Raw genomic sequence first — 19140 nt, forward strand, 5'->3', positions numbered from 1 at the left:
CAGGAGTCTGAAACAGGTGTTAGTAAAAGGGAGGCAACTTGAGAAAAAAAAGAAAAACTTCAAAGGAAGGCGTGCACTGAAGGGATGAAATCGGATCAAGTTACATATAAAAGCTTATATTGTAATGTCCTATAAAACCGTGTAAAACACTACACACACACACACACACACACACACACACACACACACACGAAAATCAACATCCAAGCCTGAAAACATTTAGAAAGCCTGTGCTTAAGCATAAAGTAAACAATAAAAAAAGGGGGACATAAGATAAAAAAAATAAAATAAAATTATAGCCATTCATTTCCTAATCATCCCATTTTCTTATTCGTCACTCATCACCACACTGGGACTGCATCTCTATCACACAGAAGCACAACCGCTAAGCTTCTCACTACCTTCGGCTTTTAGTCCAAATTAATGCAAACGATCACGTGGGCTCCAGCCAAGCAGTGACGTGCGATTCTGCTCTGTCAGAGGGAACATCTGTCAAGCCCACATTCAAACTGCTGCCTGCCTGGGCAGCAGCCGAGGAGCCTGGACCTCACATTCCACACGGAGCCCCCGGGACCCTGCTCGAGCCTGCCTGCAGCTGCCAGGCACCCGGAGAGGCGTTCAGCGGCCTCCCAGCACCCACTCCGCCCGGCGAGGCTGCTCCCACTGCAGCTCGGCGCCAGGAACATGGATACTGAGCAGCGAGGACAGCCCTGCATTGTCCGGCCGGGAGCACAGATGTAGGGCTTCCACGCAGCAGCTGCCGGGCAGAGGCAGCCCCCTCCACGCCACGCAGCGCAGCGCAGCGCGGCGGCCACGGCTCTTTTGTTCGGAAGCAGGGAAATGCAGGCAGGGAAGAGCCCCCGGAGCCCGGCGCCCACATGAAGGAGGGGGTGCCTGGAGGCAGGAGGCAGGTGGACCCTGGGAGCCCGTGCACAGCAGGCGCAGGAGGCAGACGGCTGGGGGATGTGCGCATGTTCGGCGGCACCGTTTTGCTGAAGGGCTGGAGCCCGAAGTGTGCTCCGTGGGCAGGATCCTCTCCACACCCGTGGCCTGACCGGGGAAGGTATGTCCATGTCTCATGTATGATGTTCCTCTCGTGTCTCTCCTGAACTGTGCTGCCCTGGGCTCTGTCTGATAAGCAAGTCCATCCAGCTTATTGCCCTTGAAACCAGGGGAGGGTCCGAAGGTGGGATTTTACGTGTGTCCCTGTTCAGAAGGCACTGTCCCTGCTTCCTTCCGGGGACGGTGTGGCTCAGACGGAGTGATGACGGGTTACAGGAGAGAAAAGGCAGCCAGAGACAGGATGTGCTTAAGGGCTCTCTGAGAAATAAAACTTAAAGAGAGACCCGCAGCCTCTGAAGAAAACATGGCAATCCTCTGCCAAATTAGGTCAAGTGGAACCCCGCCTCCGGAGCCACAGGGCTCCCCTAAAATGGCTATCGAGAGACAATGCGGGGAAGTCACATTACAGAGGGCCGGAGACGCTCTTCACAGCAAGAGCTTTTCCAAAGTCCTTTTAGAACAAAACCGTCCTCTGTGGCAGCTTTTAGTAACAGCCTTCCCTCCAAAACCCATCTGCCCGGAGGGACGAGGAGCCGAGAGCGGCGGCGGCCTTAAGCAGCGCCGTGCGATGGAGACGAGGGGAGCATTTGCACAGATCACATGGGCGTGTGAGTGTGTGCACGGCGCACACAGCAGATTTGCATGTTCCCGTGCCCATGAAAACAACTCTGCAACAAAGAAATACCAATGGTGGCTGCAAATCCCCTCTGAATCAGTGAGCTTAAATTTTAGGCAACAGACGGGTTCTCAGGGATCAAATATGTAAGGTTGTTCTTGGTGGTCATTTTTAAAGTGCAATTCAAAAACATAATATGAAAACACTTTGATATAAACATATCCTTAAGTAGCACTACAAGGTCAAAATATTAAATACAAGTGCAGCCACTGTGCAAGCAAGCTGCATACACAAGGTAGCGGACTGCTGCCAGGCCTTGTGGGCAGGGCCAGATACACCTAGAAACTATCTCAGCAACAACCCCAGTTGTAATAACATCTCCTGACGCGGGAACTCAAGGATATTTCTAAACATTTTTAGAGGTCTATCAAAGATCTTAATTTTTGCTCATTTTCACAGCAGAAGTCAATAACCTACTATTTCATCATCAGAAAAGGCAAACATTTGAAAGACATGCAAACATGCCATTCTAAAATCAGATTTAACAGTTTATCGGCCCTATTATTATTATCAGATCACAATACCAACCCTCATTCATACCATTAATGTTTACTCCACTTAGGAATGAATTTAAAAAAAAAAAGAATGAAATCAGATGGTATTAAAAAAATATGGTTGTGAAAATCTCAAGTCTCTCTTAGGGGCTTTATCTCTCAATGTTAAAAGCACCTACTAGACATTTTTATAAGCTAGATGTCTCCAAAGTGTAGAACTTTTTATCCAAGCACCACTTAAATCTAGAACTGTTTCAATAAAGAACCAACACTTTTAAAAGACAAATAAGAACAGTGTGTGTGTGTGTGTGTGTGCACGCGCACACACACGCGTGCCAACTGAATATTAGACAGTAACACTCTCTCCAAGAACTTCAATCCATAAAACGTGAATACACACTAATAGCTTGGAAATACCATACAAATCACATAGGAGATAAATCAAAGCTATTTCTACGCTGGAAGTCTAAAAGTGCACAGCTATTTAGCATGCCAAACCATTTGAACTTTGTCTCGTTCCCACTTTTTAAGAAATAAAATGCAACAGGCAGTAATTCAAGAATAATTTTACTATGTAATAAAAGGGCTTAACTTTACTTTCTTTTTAGTGGAAAAAGTTTAATGAGAGAAACTGTTAATAAATGATTTTTAAGGCTAGACACATGCACTTTTATCAATGGGAGAATAACAAATGGGTGTCTGATTTCAAGCCTGAGCAGCTTAATATTTATAAACACACAAATACCATGAATTCAAATTCAGATGCACCTCCATCACCCATACAGACCCAGAAACCATGGATTTATGCTGGGTTACAACATGTAATACTTTGCGTTTTCTGTAACATTGAAATACTTCAGAGATAGCACTTCAGGAGTATTTTCTTAAAAACACCACCATTTATTACTCTATTTATCTCCAGTCACTCCTTCAGGCCTTTATTCAAACATTCCTTCAAACACCTGGCCTTGTATGAATTGCTTCTTAAACGACCAACTTAAACTTGTAAAAGACTCTGTGATGGGGACTTCAATCACATTCCAAGCATTATTATGGCAACAGAAAGCAGACATGTTTCATCTAGCTTTGGAATATTTAAATCCATTATCAAATAAATTTTAAAGGCAACTTTTGTTTCTTTTACATTTATACCCATCCCACTTACATCACGGGCTTCTTGGTGGGATGGAGGAAGAGTCGTGACTGCTTGTCAAATACTTCATTTGAAAGTAACAGCTTAGAAGATTCCCAGTCCGTACAGGAAAGGAAGCGTGAGTTTCTAAATCAGAACACTCAGCTCAGCTCTTTGCAGCTGAGCTCACCGCAGAACTGTGTTGCTGGTAAAATGAAGAGCCTTGGTCTTCATGGTAGCAATGTAACATTAAAATTCATGTCAGTAAACTCCAATAAATAGCCAACTAGATTGTTTTTACAAACCCCAAACTTAAAAAAAATCACTATCTCACAAAATGATTAGATAATTTCCTACATTTGAGAAACACTGTAACTTCTAAAAGTACCACATAATTTCAGATCACTGAAATCCTCCAAAGCTGGTGCCTGTACTAGATCACATTACACTTTATTCAAATTCCCAGCTACTTGCTCCCTCTAGTGGTTGTTACCAGAACAGAAATACTTCCATTCACATGTGTGTGCCTGACACTTTCAATCAGTACTTTCAATGTACTTCACACATTATATATGCTAATTCTACTCTATAATTATTCAGTTATATAAGAACTTTATTTTCCCCAAAATAACTAAATTTCATGTCAGAGCTAAGCAAATTTGGTATTAACCACGATCTCTCAACATCACAGGCTGAACACACGTGTATCTATATAGATACACGTGTGTTCGTTTCAAATAAAACTAATGGTCCTACTAGACTGTTTTTAATACGTTAAATTTTTAATTGACTAGTTTTATTTTGCTTAAAGAAGTAATTTGCAAAATAAAAACTTGAAAAAAATTAAAATTACCTATTAGTCTTCTACTGAAGAAGTTTTTTCTTTCACTAGAATTCAAGCTACAGCAGCTTTATCTCCCTCCACCCCATGCCCTGATGCAGAAAAACTAAGAGCAAGCTGAAACCGTGAACTCATCTGTGCCTTCACGGGAACACCTTGACCGAGGATAACACAGCCAGTTCTTAAGATGCGGGGTCATGACCCTCCCACAGTGACCCCCATGATTTTATTAAAAAGCTAGGGCTCTAAATGTGATGCTAGCAAAAGTCCTAAAAATGTAACAAATACTCAACATACAGATTTAGAACACAGCGTAACCTGAGGATCTCTACAATGCATTCTGCGACGTTTGAAATTTGGAGTATTTGGATAAGATAGTAAGTAGTACCTATATTGTGTAAGAAATCTGAAAAGACTGTTTGATTCTAACATGGAGACTGACTAGGACATGTGACAGTCTGCCAGGGTCACAGATCATTAAAGACAACTACTTGCTATATGTTTTTTTAAATCAATCTTAAGTGTGAGTAAGGAAAATGATCTCCTAATCCCTCACATTTGAAGTGCAAGGTTAAAATTAGGCAAGAGTGCTTGAAACTGCTCATCATTTATTCCTTCTTAAAATCCCGCACGGAAGTTACTGGAGCCTGAAAACTGATTCTGACAGGTGCATCTTCTCACTGACTTCCTCAGCACAGTGGGGGCCGATGGACACACGCCAGGCAGCGCCCTGTGACTAACAGAGTCGGCCTTAATCACCCTCGCACCGTCTGTCCCACGAAATGATAGCTGGCCGTTTTACACCAAAGGCCGCTGACAGCGCACAGCCACCGAGAGTATGTCCAACCAGCGTTAACTGACGCCGAGACATTCCGCACCTGCTCCGCGGCCTCTGGCACGGCCTCTCTAGAAATCTAGGAACGCTTCTTCGGCATGCATACAGCGTTCACATCTTTAACCAGGGTCCCAAGTACACATGGCCAGAGCCCCTGAGACAGGAAGCGGAAGTGATCTGTCCCCTTTCAGGTGCTCACTGCTGCAAAGGCGTGTTGCTGAAGAAGTTACTAAGGGAAAACAAGTCATAAACTTTGCTCCTGGGCGATCTTTTCGCAGCTTCTAAGTTCCTATCTGCCCTGATCTTATTGGCACCCCAAGTCTCTTTTTAGGCGGTTACGGGATACTGAGCATTCTGTAAACCTGTATGCTTTACCTTCGCAGAATGACTGCGAGGGAGACGACGTGACCGAGTCGGAAAATGATGACCAGAGGCCAGCGCTGACTCGCAGAGGGAAGCCCCGTCCAGCCGCCTCTCCTCCCGGTGTGGCCACCATGCTCCAGTGGCGGCGGCGGCACTGCTGCTGGGCCAAGCGCTCCCTGTTCCGGGCCCCCCTCATTGGGGCGCTCTCCCTGGCCTTTCTCTTTGCCATGTTCTTGTTCTTCAACCACCATGCCTGGCTGCCAGGCAGAGCTGGATTAAAAGAGAACCCTGTGATCTACACTTTCCGAGGATTTCGTTCTACTAAAAGCGAGACGAATCACAGCTCTCTTCGGAACATCTGGAAAGAAACAGTCCCCCAAACGCTGAGGCCGCAACCGGCAACCAACTCCAATGACACAGACCTGTCGCCACAGGGAGTGACCGGGCTGCAGAACACACTCAGTGCCAACGGGAGCCTCTACGATGAAAAGGGTGCCGGGCACCCACATTCTTACCACTTCAAATATCTCATCAACGAGCCCGCCAAGTGCCAGGAGAAACGCCCCTTTTTAATCCTCCTCATAGCGGCAGAGCCCGAACAAACGGAGGCCCGGAGAGCTATTCGGCAAACGTGGGGCAACGAGAGCCTAGCCCCTGGCATCCAAATCACACGGATCTTTCTGCTGGGCATAGTAAGTACTAACTTAAACGGCTACTCTCAACGCGCAATTCTGGAAGAGAGCCGGCAACACCACGATATAATTCAACAGGACTATTTAGATACCTACTATAACTTGACCATTAAAACGCTAATGGGCATGAACTGGGTTGCCACATACTGCCCACACACTCCCTATGTGATGAAAACTGACAGTGACATGTTTGTCAACACTGAATACCTAATACACAAGCTCCTGAAGCCAGACCTGCCTCCCAGACACAACTATTTCACTGGTTACCTAATGAGGGGCTATGCGCCCAACCGAAACAAAGACAGCAAGTGGTACATGCCGCCAGACCTCTACCCGAGCGAGCGCTACCCTGTCTTCTGCTCGGGGACTGGCTACGTGTTCTCGGGAGATCTGGCCGAGAAGATATTTAAAGTCTCTCTCAGTATCCGCCGTTTGCACCTGGAGGATGTGTACGTAGGGATCTGTCTCGCCAAGCTGAGGATTGACCCTGTGCCCCCTCCCAATGAATTTGTGTTCAACCACTGGCGAGTTTCTTATTCCAGCTGTAAATACAGCCACCTAATTACCTCTCATCAGTTCCAGCCCAGCGAGCTGATAAAATACTGGAACCATCTACAACAAAATAAGCACAGCGCTTGTGCCAACGCGGCCAAGGACAAGGCAGGCAGGTATCGCCACCGTAAACTGCACTAGAAAACACGGAACTTTGTGGTTCAAAATGCAATCTGTACAATATTGCTAAAAGCATGTATAGCTAAAGCTGATTAGATGCATAGGACAAGTTTTAGTTAAAACTCATCGCATACAAGAATTCCAAAAATATTTTTTTAATTTCTGAAGACGGTAATTCTTAAAAATGCATTATCAGATGAAAAGGTACCCCGAGGGGATCTATGAGGAACTGTTTAAGGGGATTCTGTGTATTAACATGCAATAACAAGCATGCATATGTCAATGACAAGTCTCATGTTAGGGGCCAGTAGATGCATTTGCCTATATTTTCCTCATGAATTTTAATTTAAGAAGTGGAGACAGTCCAAAGACCCTTCATTTTAGATTTAGTATATAATTAATGTAAATAAAACGTCACTGTCATTTTAAGGAGACTTTGTAATTGTGCAAACGACAAATGTGACCTGACTACTCTAGGGATCTGAAAACTGTATTCCATGCAATAAGGTTCAGCTGAGTCATTCCAGAGACACAGTTATAAAGTTCAGATGATTCACCAATGAGTTCTCATCTAAGTCCTTATTTAAAAAAAAAAAAACTGAGATACTCATTTTCTTTTCCTAAGACTCACATGTATCGGGGGAAAGTCTTCTGACATGACGTGATAAAATGTGAAAAATCAATGTGTCTCAGGCTCAAGTTTTTATACAAATTAGAGGTTTCAAATCGACAGATGTGTTCTCTGGCTGGTGTGAGGGCCACGCTGGCACTGAGTGAGCCACTCCACTAGCCCGGGACTGCGCTCTGCAGGGGTGCTTGCCCTTCCCTCAGCACATCTGGGAAAACAGATCATGTCCCTCTCACTGGAGCAGAAGCGATTACTTACAGGCACAAAGAGAAGGTGCTGCTGGAAACAGATCAAAGGGAGAGAGCGCACGGCCGCTCCGTTCAATCCATTTCTAAGATGCGCGTCTGCCAAGCTGCGGCATATGGGAGTTTACTTCCTGACAGCAGGCGTACACACGCCAACACTTAATCACTCCGTGGCACCTACTGCTCGCCGAGCGCCAAGTTTACAAACCGGCAGGTTTTAATTCGGGAGATGACAAACAGTCTGCATTACCTGTGAAACACCTTCTGGGGGGATGGGGGGAACTACAAACGGCTGATGAACACTTGATTCTAAGATGAGCAATGTATACGATGCACTTTTATCAAGTTTTTAATAAAAAGAGTGAACAAAAAACCTTTACTGAGCGTCGTGGTACAAATACTTTCACAGTGATGTTGGTTGGTTCCATTATACATTTTAAAATCAGGAAATACTAAACCTACCAACTCTAAAATAGTGTTTTTATTTAATACAAGTAATTAAATGTATTAATCTTAATTTCGTCAGGATGTTAGTTATCCTTATTCTAATAACTATCATTTTTACCTTCAATTCTGAAGGTACTGTATCGAAACAGAATTGTAACATTTGTAAATGTCAGAATCACAGACACTACTTAGTATTTAAGATGCTGAGTTCTGTTTGTAAGCAGTTTATTGCTCACTTTCAATTCAGTAGTCTTGTGTCCTGTTCTACACAAAGTAATTCTGAACGCTGAGCTATCTAACGCCATGAGCTCTTAGCAAAGTCGGTTTTTCATTTAATTTCATTTCCGTATGTACAAAGACTGCCAGAATAGGACAGTAATGCCAAAGTAGGTAAGTTTGATGAAAGGCAAAAGGAATCCTTCCCTCAGTGTGGAGTAAATCTCTCCTTTCTGCTCCTAAAGTTTAAAAAAGGTGTATGTACACGTGTGTGTGCGCGCACACATGTGCATGCATATGTGCACGTGCACAGGTATACACATGCAGTGTGTACAGAAACAGACACCAGCACCACCTATCCCGTGTCTTCTAAGGTCAAAGTGCAGGATCTTTAAAAGATTGCATCTTCCTTCCAGAAAACTTCAAGTTTAAAAGCCTGACTTACGAAAACCAATTCTTAACAGACAACTAAATGCTTCTTATCTGAAGCATCACTTTACAGCCATTTCTAGACCCGATGCGATCTTGAAAACTAATGGTAACCGGACGACACTCTGAGGTCTGGAAGAGCGCGGGACTAGAGGAGGAGGTTCTGAGGACTCTCACACCCTTACAGGTCACACCCTGCTCCTCATCGATATTTGACCTTCCCCTGTCAACTATATGCAAGCTGGTTTCCTCAGCAAAGCATGAATTTTTACATTATAACATTTTAAAATGTTTAAACATTTCACCAAGTACTGTGCCTTACTCATGCCCAGAACCATGTAATGTTTCGTATACATGAGAATATAATTTTAAATAACAATGCTGCATTAGGCCAAAGAAAAAAATTATAATCTTTATGCTCAGTGTTAATAGATATTTTAGAAGATAACAATACCAAAATCTCCAATATTTACCCTAGTTTATTTTGATCAAGATTATAAGTAATGAAATTCTAACTCAAATAAATAATTTGAACTTGTCACCCCTTACTATATAGCATCATCACATACAATCTCAACTGGAGTATCATGATATCTATTACCAAAATCCCCTGAGAGCAGTGACAGGGCAACGGGAGCGGCTCCTGACTGAGCACACAGGATGTGCCCGGGACTGTGTTCACGTACTTTACATGCGTGATCCTCCACGAACATCAATCACTGAGAAATAGTCAGGTTTCTTTGTGGTGATAAGACCCCACTGATTTGGATATGGGCTCATCCACCTTGTAAATAAAGCAACATATAAGCAGCTACCAAGCATTATGGAAATGCTAACCACCATCAGTGACAGACGCTAATCCCTCAGTCATCTTGGACGTACAAATGGGTTCACACACCCCCCCCCCCATTGGAACTGCATCAGGAACAGGAAGCAACGGTGGCAGCGCTGACGAGCAAACTCACCAAAAGCCACATCTGCTGTCAGGCCCTTCCTATCACAGCGCAGCCTACAGAGTCTGGTGCTGAAGAGAAGAGTGAGGGGTGACCTTCCTTGCTGTGAGTTCAATGCAGATGGAAGTGCAGGCACCATTCCCAGAGGCCAGGCCTGCCAGGTTCCATGCCAGAGCCCCGCCCGATCAGGCTGCAGAAACCCTGAGCCGTCCTCCTCAGAGCTGGGGGAGCACCGAGGCACTCACTCCATGAGCGTGCACCGACCCCCCAAAGCAGTGAGTGTGAGCTGCACACACAACCAGGAGCGAGAAGCAGCACTGAGAGGTTGAGATTACACTCCTTCCACAGGGAGCGCCCAGATCCCACTTCGCGTGCACAGGAAGGACAGCCGAGATGCCTGCCCTAAAGCGTGGGACAGGGGGTCTCACCAACCTGTGTTCCCTGGGCCAGAAAAGCCCTGCCTGGGATAATGCTCAAGCTAACATCTAGGAGATGCTCATCGGCAAAATGGGAACAACTCCGGGAAGAAGGAACCGGCACAATAACCCTGAGGTGGGAAAAACCACAGCACACGGTTAGAGAGGAAGACTGGTTGGAGCTGATGCCAAAAAGGAAGAAGAGAAAGGGGCAGGTAAAACCACATGGAGACTTGCAGCACATGGTAAGGACTTCGGTTCTTAACCCCACGGGTGATGGGAGGCCGTTAAAAACAGAAGTGTTGGGAAAACAGAAAGAGGCAGAGGCTGGCCCACGCCTGATGGCGTCCACCTTCCTAGGTGTGAAGCAAAGCAGCGTGCAGAGCAGTGAGGAGACAGGAGTGCGTGAGACCAGTTCTGAGACCGCTGCGCCATCCCGGGAGGTGGGAAAAGCCTGGGCCAGGAAGGGTGCAGTGGCACCGAGATAGAAATTCCAGGTGTTGGGAAGGTCGACGGCAGTGTGACATCCAGACAGTGCAGGTGAGGGGAGGGAAATAAGTGGCAGAAATGGGGCCCAGGACCCTGGCCTGGGCACTGAGGGGATGGTGGTACCATTTCCCAAGAGAGAAAATCTGGAAAAACCTGATTCACTAGGGACAACGTGATAGAGAGCCATCAGGAAACATGTAAAAGGACTGTCCAGTGGCACCGAGAACCTATAGAGTATAAAGCACCAGTAACAACAGTAATTTCAACGACTACTCTCTACACATATGGAAGTACTGCAGCAACCGGAAATATAACATGTCATATGGGCTTAAGAGCCATCCATTTGGCCCGGCCAATGTGGCTCAGTTGGTAGAGCGACATCCATGCACTAGGACAGTGGTGGGCAAACTCATTAGTCAACAAAACCAATATCAACAGTACAACGATTGAAATTTCTTTTGAGAGCCAAATTTTTTAAACTTAAACTATATAGGTAGGTACGTTGTTATTAACTTAATTAGGGTACTCCTAAGCTGGCCTCTGCTAAAAACTCAAGGGGCCAAAGAGCCGCATGTGGCTCGCAAGCCGCAGTTTGCCGACCACTGCACTAGGAGATCCCTGTTTGATTCCCAGTCAAGGCATATGCCCAGGTTGCGGGCTCAATTCCCACTAGGGGGCATGCAGGAGGCAGTAGATTGATGTTTCTCTTTCACATCGATCTTTCTCTCCCTCTCCCTTCCTCCTCTGAAATAAATAAAAACATATTTTATGCCATGGCTGATTTGGATAGAGTGTCAGCCTGCGGAATGAAGGGTCCCAAGTACAATTCCGTCAAGGGCACATGCTCAGGTTGCAGGCTCGATCCCCAGTGTGAGGCAGCCGATCAATGATTCTCATCATTGATGTTTCTCTCTCCCTTCCTCTCTGAAATCAATAAAAAATATATTTTAAAAAATAAAAATAAAACATATTTTTTAAAGAGAACCATTCATTTGATAAACACGTTTCAAGCAATGTGCCACGTACTCTGTCCCCGGCACTGGACATACAGGGGGGGAAGGTGTCGTTCTTGCCTTCAGACCCTCATAGTCAAAGGAATCGTCAACGTAAATAAACAGACAGGAAGCCCACCAGAAGGAAAGGCTGGGAGGCCTTCCCAAGAAAGGCACCTCTGAGCGGAGGTATGAATGAGGAGGAGCCAGCCTTATTAAACGGAGCAGAGACTGACCCAGGCGAACAGAACTGCAGACACAGGCCAGGAGGCTGAGGAGAACCTGACAAGTTGGTAGGAAAACAGAAAAAGGCCACTGAACCAGAACTGTGGCAACAACCTTTCTTAAAACCTGTACCCTACAGCGGGGCCTTGCGGACAGAATTCAGGGGGCTCCTGATTTGGGTGTGACATTTTATTTCCACCAACCTCTAACAGAAGTTAACATTTCCAACCTTCAGGAATACAGGCAACAAATCGCAGAATAACAACGGCTGTGACTTTGTCATCAACAGAAATCAGTTATTTCCGTGTCACATTACAAGTGTTATGAAATACTGTATATGCTCATGCTGTAAATTTCTGGCAATTATTAATCTGTCACTGGGTATTGTTATATAATGCATTAGTAAAGAAGTATAAACTACATGTCATAAATTGGCATTTTTCAAGTATCTTGGTAATACTATTTCATCAGTGTTCGTTTTCTTTGTCATCTTTTATGCTTCGGGCATTGAAAACACTCAGAGAGGGGACTCATGGGATTGACCAGTCCACCAATGGATGGATCCAGGACACGAGGAGAGACTATGAACGTCTAATCCCCAGCAAAAGACACTGAAGAATGCTAACAACTACACGCAACTCGTGGGGCCTGTTTGGATCCGATTTCCAACAGATGAACTACAACAGACACTTTCCAGAAAAAAACCGAAGAAACTGGAAAAGGAACTGAGATTAGCTGAGACCAAATATTATTATTTGTGCTGTCATGCGCGATAGCCTCTGTGGCTGGGCTAAAAAAAAAGCCCAGGGTTTTTAGAAAAAGCCAAGTATGTAGGCACAACACGCCAGTGTCTGGGTTTTGCTTTACAATAATCCAGGGGAAAAGACAGATGAAGAGTGGTTTACAAAACAATTACAGAATCTGTGTGATGGACAGACAGAAAATCACACTCATTACAATTCTCTAATTGTGTTTATGTCTGAAATTTTTCAAAATTAAGAAAAAAGGGGGGAATAAAAGGCACTCAGGAGTTGCTTTGCAGAAAGCAGCCTCTCAGAGGGAATAAGTTCCAGGAGGGCTGTCTGCGGTAGAACAGATGGGAGCAAGGCCCCCTCTCCAGGCGGACCAGGTCCTAGACCAGGTCACCTGACCTGATGAGGCTCCCCAGGGAGCCTCCCCTCCCTCCCCATCCGCGCAGGGAAGACAGCAGCAGCATGAAAGCCTGCTCTGGCGTTACTCAATCTTGTGGAGTATGCACTCCCCAGCTAACAGCGCTCACTGCAAAGAGAGAAGAAACTATTTCTCATTATTCAGCTGTCTGGGCCTAAAAAATTAATCTTTGCTCAAACTAGCACATCCTGGCATTAGAAGTAGCAGTGCTTTAGGAGAAATACTAAGTTATCGTTTTAAGGAAGCCTGTGCAAGCAGTGACCACGTTGAGAGGCTGCGCGGCCTTGCCCCGATCTGTCTGCACTGAAGAGATGCAAATATCAAGCCGCTGACTCAACGCCACTAAACAACTGAAGGCTCACCTTGCAACCATATCGTTACACCGTGATTTCCCAGGTGGCTTTGTTACACAGAGAACATGTATGGGCCAGAGGATGTGAGTTCAGTGGCCTGGCAATTATACTTCTCACGGGCGTTTAGCCCTTCAAATGCTCCTCTCACACGCTGAGCCATGAGCCACAGCCTCCTGCCCTGTGCGCACAGCAGCAGCAGGGCCGTGGCGGTGACGGGCTCCGTGCAGAGGGTGCTGAGGACTCTCAGGCACCCAGAAGCAGGCAGTATGACTGTGCTTTGGTCCTCAGGGATCTACAGGAGGTCCCAATACAAAATACAAATGTCACGCTACCTGCATGCCACACGGAAGCATGTTTATGTCACATCTACGGCACTAGGACCTTTATCTGGTGTCTAGAGCTTTAGAAAAAAATTGTACAAACTTTTAAAAATTACTAATAATGACTCTGAAAGTTTAAAAATAAATCAAGTGTATATCACACGCCTCCCAAAAATTGCTATCTATTAATTTATTAGAAGGTATGAGATCAATTCTATTATGTTTAATCCAGATAAAGAAAAAAACATTCCCCAAACCAATTTAAACAATAAAGTTTTTAATTTTTTTCTGTTAAAGCAACTCTTGTAGGGAGAAATACATCTGATAATATATATCCAAAGTTTTTGGTAAATTATAATTTACCCATAAATTTACTATCAGAATGATTGGTTATTATAATATAGCTCTATCTCTGTTAAAACTCAATAGTTTCTAAGGACGCTATGACGTATTTTGTACAGCAATTTAAGATAAATGATAATTTTCTAATATTAGAAGCTGAATTTTTGGGTTTTCTAATAAAGAAAACTAAAAGGCTTCTACATAAGAAGGCTCAAGACCTGCTTAATTGTAGTTCTCAAGTTTGGTACACTAAAATATACATGAAATTCAATGCCAGAATGTTTATGACAACAGATACATATATGACAAAAAGACATTGTAAGAACACTGAAGCTTCTATCTAAAAATACCGAATTTAGAAGTCAATAATTAGATAGTGTTCAAAATTCATCCATTTGTAGATAAAAACTGAATCAATTATTTCTGACTTAAATTGTAATATGTAAAACGTCTAATTGATTTAATATCAAAATAATTATGTATCTGATCTTCTATACCACTGCAAAAACCTAAATGGAAAGATTTTTAATGACAACATAAACTATGACAACCTCAATAGTGAGACAATTATCTGAGTTCTATGGTTGCTATGACCTTTGTCTTCAATTAAAATAAAAATCTTTAAAGCTTTAATTCCTAAATATTAGAAATAAATATATCTTCAACTTGACAGTAAAACAGCATTCTAAAATTTTAAATGAGAACTTAGTTTTATCCAGACAAGAAGCAATCGAGTTTAAAAACAGATATTTTTAAAATAAAAGTGTGAACAGTCACTCACAGAGGAACATGAGAAGCAGGAAAGACAAGAAGAACAACACAAAAGAAACATCCATCAAGAAAAAGACCTGGAAAAAAACCAAAACTTAGAATTAAAGATCAAATGAGGTTTGGCACAGTGGGGGAGGGGGAAGGGATGAACTAACTAGATAATCCAATGCATAAGAGAGAAATACTAAGACAGCTAAGAAAATAAAATCTGAATGTGGATTTATATAAAAGAATGGAAATTCATTGAAGATTTAAACCATCTATGAAGTCCTAGGAATTGATACAGCAAACTAAAACTGCCAAGAGCCAGCAGAAAAGTACTCAAATATCTAAACACCCAATTACAGCATGTTATTAAATATACTAGGTTTTCATATGAATGAATTAAAATAATTTATCAATAAGTAAAAGGAAATAGTAATCCTTTTCCCTCTAAGTAATGAAATATCTATCCTATATAATAAAAGGGTAATATGCAAATAGACTGAACAGCAGAACCGAACAACCAATCAAAGCATAATCCTATCTAATAAAAGAGTAATATGCAAATTAACCATCACTCCAATACACCCACAAACCACGCCCACCAGCCAATCAGGGGCGAGTATGCAAATTAACCCAACCAAGATGGCTATGGCCACAGAGCGAGCAGGAGGCTTGCGTTTCCCTGACGATGGAGGAAGCCAAGCTTTCCGCACACCCTGGCGGGCTCAGGCCTCCACTCAAGGCTACAAAGTTTCAATTATAGAAGATAAATAAATCCCAACAAAAATGGCTGCGGCCACAGAGCAAGCAGGAGGCTTGGCTCTGCTCAAGGCTACAAAGTTTCAATTGTAGAAGATAAATAAATCCCAGAATTCAGGGCCTCCACTTGGGTTGCTGGGGGGGTGGCCAGCCTGCAAACCACCACATGCCCCTCGCCTAGGCTGCCCCATGCCCCAAGGGAACCCCCACCCTGATCCGGGCCACCCTACAGGGCAAACCAGCTGGCCCCACCTCCACCCGTGCACCAGGCCTCTATCCTCCTATCTAATAAAAGAGTAATATGCAGATTGACCATCACTCCAACACACAAGATGGCTGCCCCCATGTAGTCAAAGATGGCCGCCACAAGATGGCCAGCAGGAGGGCAGTTGGGAGGGACCAGGCCTGCAAGGGAAGGCAGTTGGGGGCGATCAAGCCTGCAGGGGAGGGCAGTTAGGGGTGACCAGGCCAGCAGAGGAGGAAAGTTGGGGGCGACCGGGCCTGCAGGGAAGGGCAGTTGGGGGGGACCAGGCCTGCAGGGGAGGGCAGTTAAGGGTGACTAGGCCTGCAGGGGAGAGCAGTTAGGGGTGACCAGGCCTGCAGGGGAGGGCAGTTAGGGGCAAACAGGCTGGCAGGGGAGCAGTTAGGCATCAATCAGGCTGGCAGGGGAGTGTTTAGGGGTAATAAGACTGGCAGGCAGAAGTAGTTAGGTGCAATCAGGAAGGCAGGCAGGTGAGCAGTTGGGAGTCAGCAGTCCTGGATTGTGATAGGGATGTCCGACTGCCTGTTTAGGCCCGATCCCCAGTGGGATCGGGTCTAAACGGACAGTCAGACATCAGGCAGTCGGACATCCCTCAAGGGGTCCCAGATTGGAGAGGGTGCAGGCTGGGCTGAGGGACACCCCCTACCCGTGCACGAATTTAGTGCACCGGGCCTCTAGTATATACATAAAAGCCTAAGCGACCAGCTGACCAGTCAACCAGCCGGTAGCTATGATGCACAATGACCACCAGGGGGCAGTTGCTCAACACACAGGCATGGAAACATGGAACAGACTGATGAATCTCAGAAGGGAACGGGGAGAGGGGAGGGCAGGAAGAGATGAACCAAAGATCTTTTTTTTTTTTAATATATTTTATTTTTTACAGAGAGGAAGGGAGAGGGAGAGAGAGTTAGAAACATCGATGAGAGAGAAACATTGATCAGCTGCCTCCTGCAAACTCCCTACTGGGTATGTGCCCACAACCAAGGTCCATGCCCTTGACCGGAATCGAACCTGGGACCTTTCAGTCCGCAGGCCAACGCTTTATCCACTGAGCCAAACCGGTCAGGGCCCAAAGATCTTATATGTGTACTAGAGGCCCGGTGCACGAATCGTGCACCGGTGGGGTCCCTCCGCCTGGCCTGCAGGGATCGGGCTGAAAGCAGCTCTCTGACATCCCCCGAAGGGTCTCAGATTGCGAGAGGGCGCAGTGCACCTGGCCTCTAGTATAAAATAAGCCTTAATGGCTTGGCTCAGAGGTTGAGCATCGATCTATGATCCAGGAGGTCACACAGTTCGTTTCCCGGTGGTCAGGGCACATGTCCAAGTTGCGGGCTCAATCTCCAGCATGGGACATGCATGAGGAAGCCAATCAATGATTCTCTCTCATCGTTGATGTTTCTATCTCTCTCTCCCTCTCCTTCCTCTCTGAAATCAATAAAAATAAATTAAAAATATATATATACAATGAAATCATATCTGTGTTAAAAACATGGTGGATGGTTAGTCTACAAAGACACTGAGAAGAAGTTACAATTTAGAAGTGATAAAACACGCTCAATACTGATAATAATTTTGTTAAAATTGAAGGGATTCAAGTTGTATTAATGAAGGTAAATATAATTATAATAAGGAGCGATACTGTCTTATGCTTTTGGAGTAGAAAATTACCTGCACTGTGACTCATGGTACCAAGACAGTGTCTACCGCAGAGGTGACCTGGGAAGAATTATGAATCTGACCGTGAGGCTGGACACCACTTCAGGAGCACCGTGAGAGGTGTTCCGACTTCCCCGGACGTGGCAGGATTCCACAACAGCCTTTATACATCTATCCACCCACTTCCCACCTCCCAGCTGGGTTACCCTGTCGGACTGGAAGATTATCTCTCACTGGGACAGGTGAACGTGCAAATAATGTTTCTAAAAAAATGGGAGATGATTTAATGAAGAGCTAGGGAATCCTTTTATCGTAATTCACCGTATCTCACTGCTGAGAGCTGAAGAACGTTCAATAGTTACCCTACCCTACTTCTCCAAACACAGCAAGAAGAACTGGACAAGAAAGGAAGTGGTTTGTTTCCTTGGAGTGGGCCACTCTCATTAAGAAAAGTAAAGATAATAAAACTGTGAAGAAGTTCTTAAGTGTGATATTCTCTGTGGAAAGTCAGGGCCACGTTGTGCTGCTAGTGAGGCCGGCGGGAACGGTCTAATGACTGTCTCCCATCCTCCACATCCGTTCCACTTGGTCAGATACTGAAGAAATTAAGGATGAAGAGATGTCAGAGAAAACCAGCGCCTCTGCCTCCCTGCAAACAGACCGGAGATGACTGGACAGTCACATACGGCTTCCAGGAGACAGTGCTGAGGACGACCTGCAAGGACAGTTTTTGCCTGATCACGGCAACACTGCGCTGAAGGGCCAGAGGTTTTTGGAAGGAAATCTCTCTTCACTGGATAATGAAGAGATTAGCAGCCTGAAGCTTTCCTGGTGAAGAAGAATGAAGGACTGACCTGGCCAATGCTGCTAGTCGGTGATAAACAAGGGGAATTTGCAGATTCAGCCCGCTGTGCTGCAACAGCGGAACATTCGCTGCATTTGACCTCTGAAACTCTGAGCTTATCTCTCTCTCTCTCTCTCTCTCTCTCTCTCCCCCTCGTCCTGCTAAATTCCTTGCTGCTATCCACTAACAAAGAAAGCTCTTCATCACCTCCTCTTACTCACTATATACCAACATACCGAAAAGCATTACCCAGTGGCATTTTCTTAGTCTAATGTGGTCCCTTTCACAGAAGGAATCCATGACAATGTATTCAAGTGTTCCTGTACTAAACTGTTTCTACTCTCAACCCATAACCCTACGATGGCCTCACGTGAACTGATCGAGTGCCACACTAGGTCTACCAACGCTCTCACCGGAGGGCGGAAAGGCAAACACGGAGAGAGCAGCTTGGATACAGTGCGCACTCGTGATCCAACCACTAAAACGATGAGACTCCTGCACCACAGCGATCTGATTAACCCAGTATTTCTTACACATTACAGAACCCAGTAACACACTCTGGGGAAGGCTCCCCACTCAAAAAAGCCCCTAACAACCTGCAACACTCATGCCTTTGGCCTCTGGAGCCTTCACTAGGAAATGCATTTCTTGGCCTAAGTCAAAATTAATTAGCTACCCAACTATACAAACCTGTAATTTTAAAGACACCTGGGTTGCTTCTATTCCTATAATAACTTTCATTAAATTATTAGCTTTGTGAAATATTACCAAATATTACCAAAATACTCTGGCTGGGCATTAATTTCTATAACTCTCAATAACTTTGATTGTTATGAAATATTATCATCAAAACACATACCTCTTCTCT

The 19140-nt window shown here is 44.8% G+C and overlaps 2 protein-coding genes across 2 annotated transcripts in view; one reads left to right on the forward strand and one right to left on the reverse strand.

The window, feature by feature from the left end:
• CDC73 (cell division cycle 73) overlaps positions 1–19140 on the reverse strand; it is a 63716-nt gene that overhangs the window by 23121 nt on the left and 21455 nt on the right. The gene's annotated exons all lie outside the window — the stretch shown is intronic.
• On the forward strand, positions 455–8019 carry B3GALT2 (beta-1,3-galactosyltransferase 2). The gene is made up of 2 exons (XM_080651173.1): positions 455–1063; positions 5424–8019. Exon 2 carries the CDS (start codon positions 5535–5537, stop codon positions 6786–6788), a length of 1254 nt encoding a protein of 417 aa, XP_080507299.1. The 5' UTR covers positions 455–1063; positions 5424–5534; the 3' UTR covers positions 6789–8019.

Source organism: Plecotus auritus (assembly GCF_963455305.1).
Source record: "Plecotus auritus genome assembly, chromosome: 14".
In the NCBI taxonomy this organism is placed as follows: Eukaryota; Metazoa; Chordata; class Mammalia; order Chiroptera; family Vespertilionidae; genus Plecotus; species Plecotus auritus.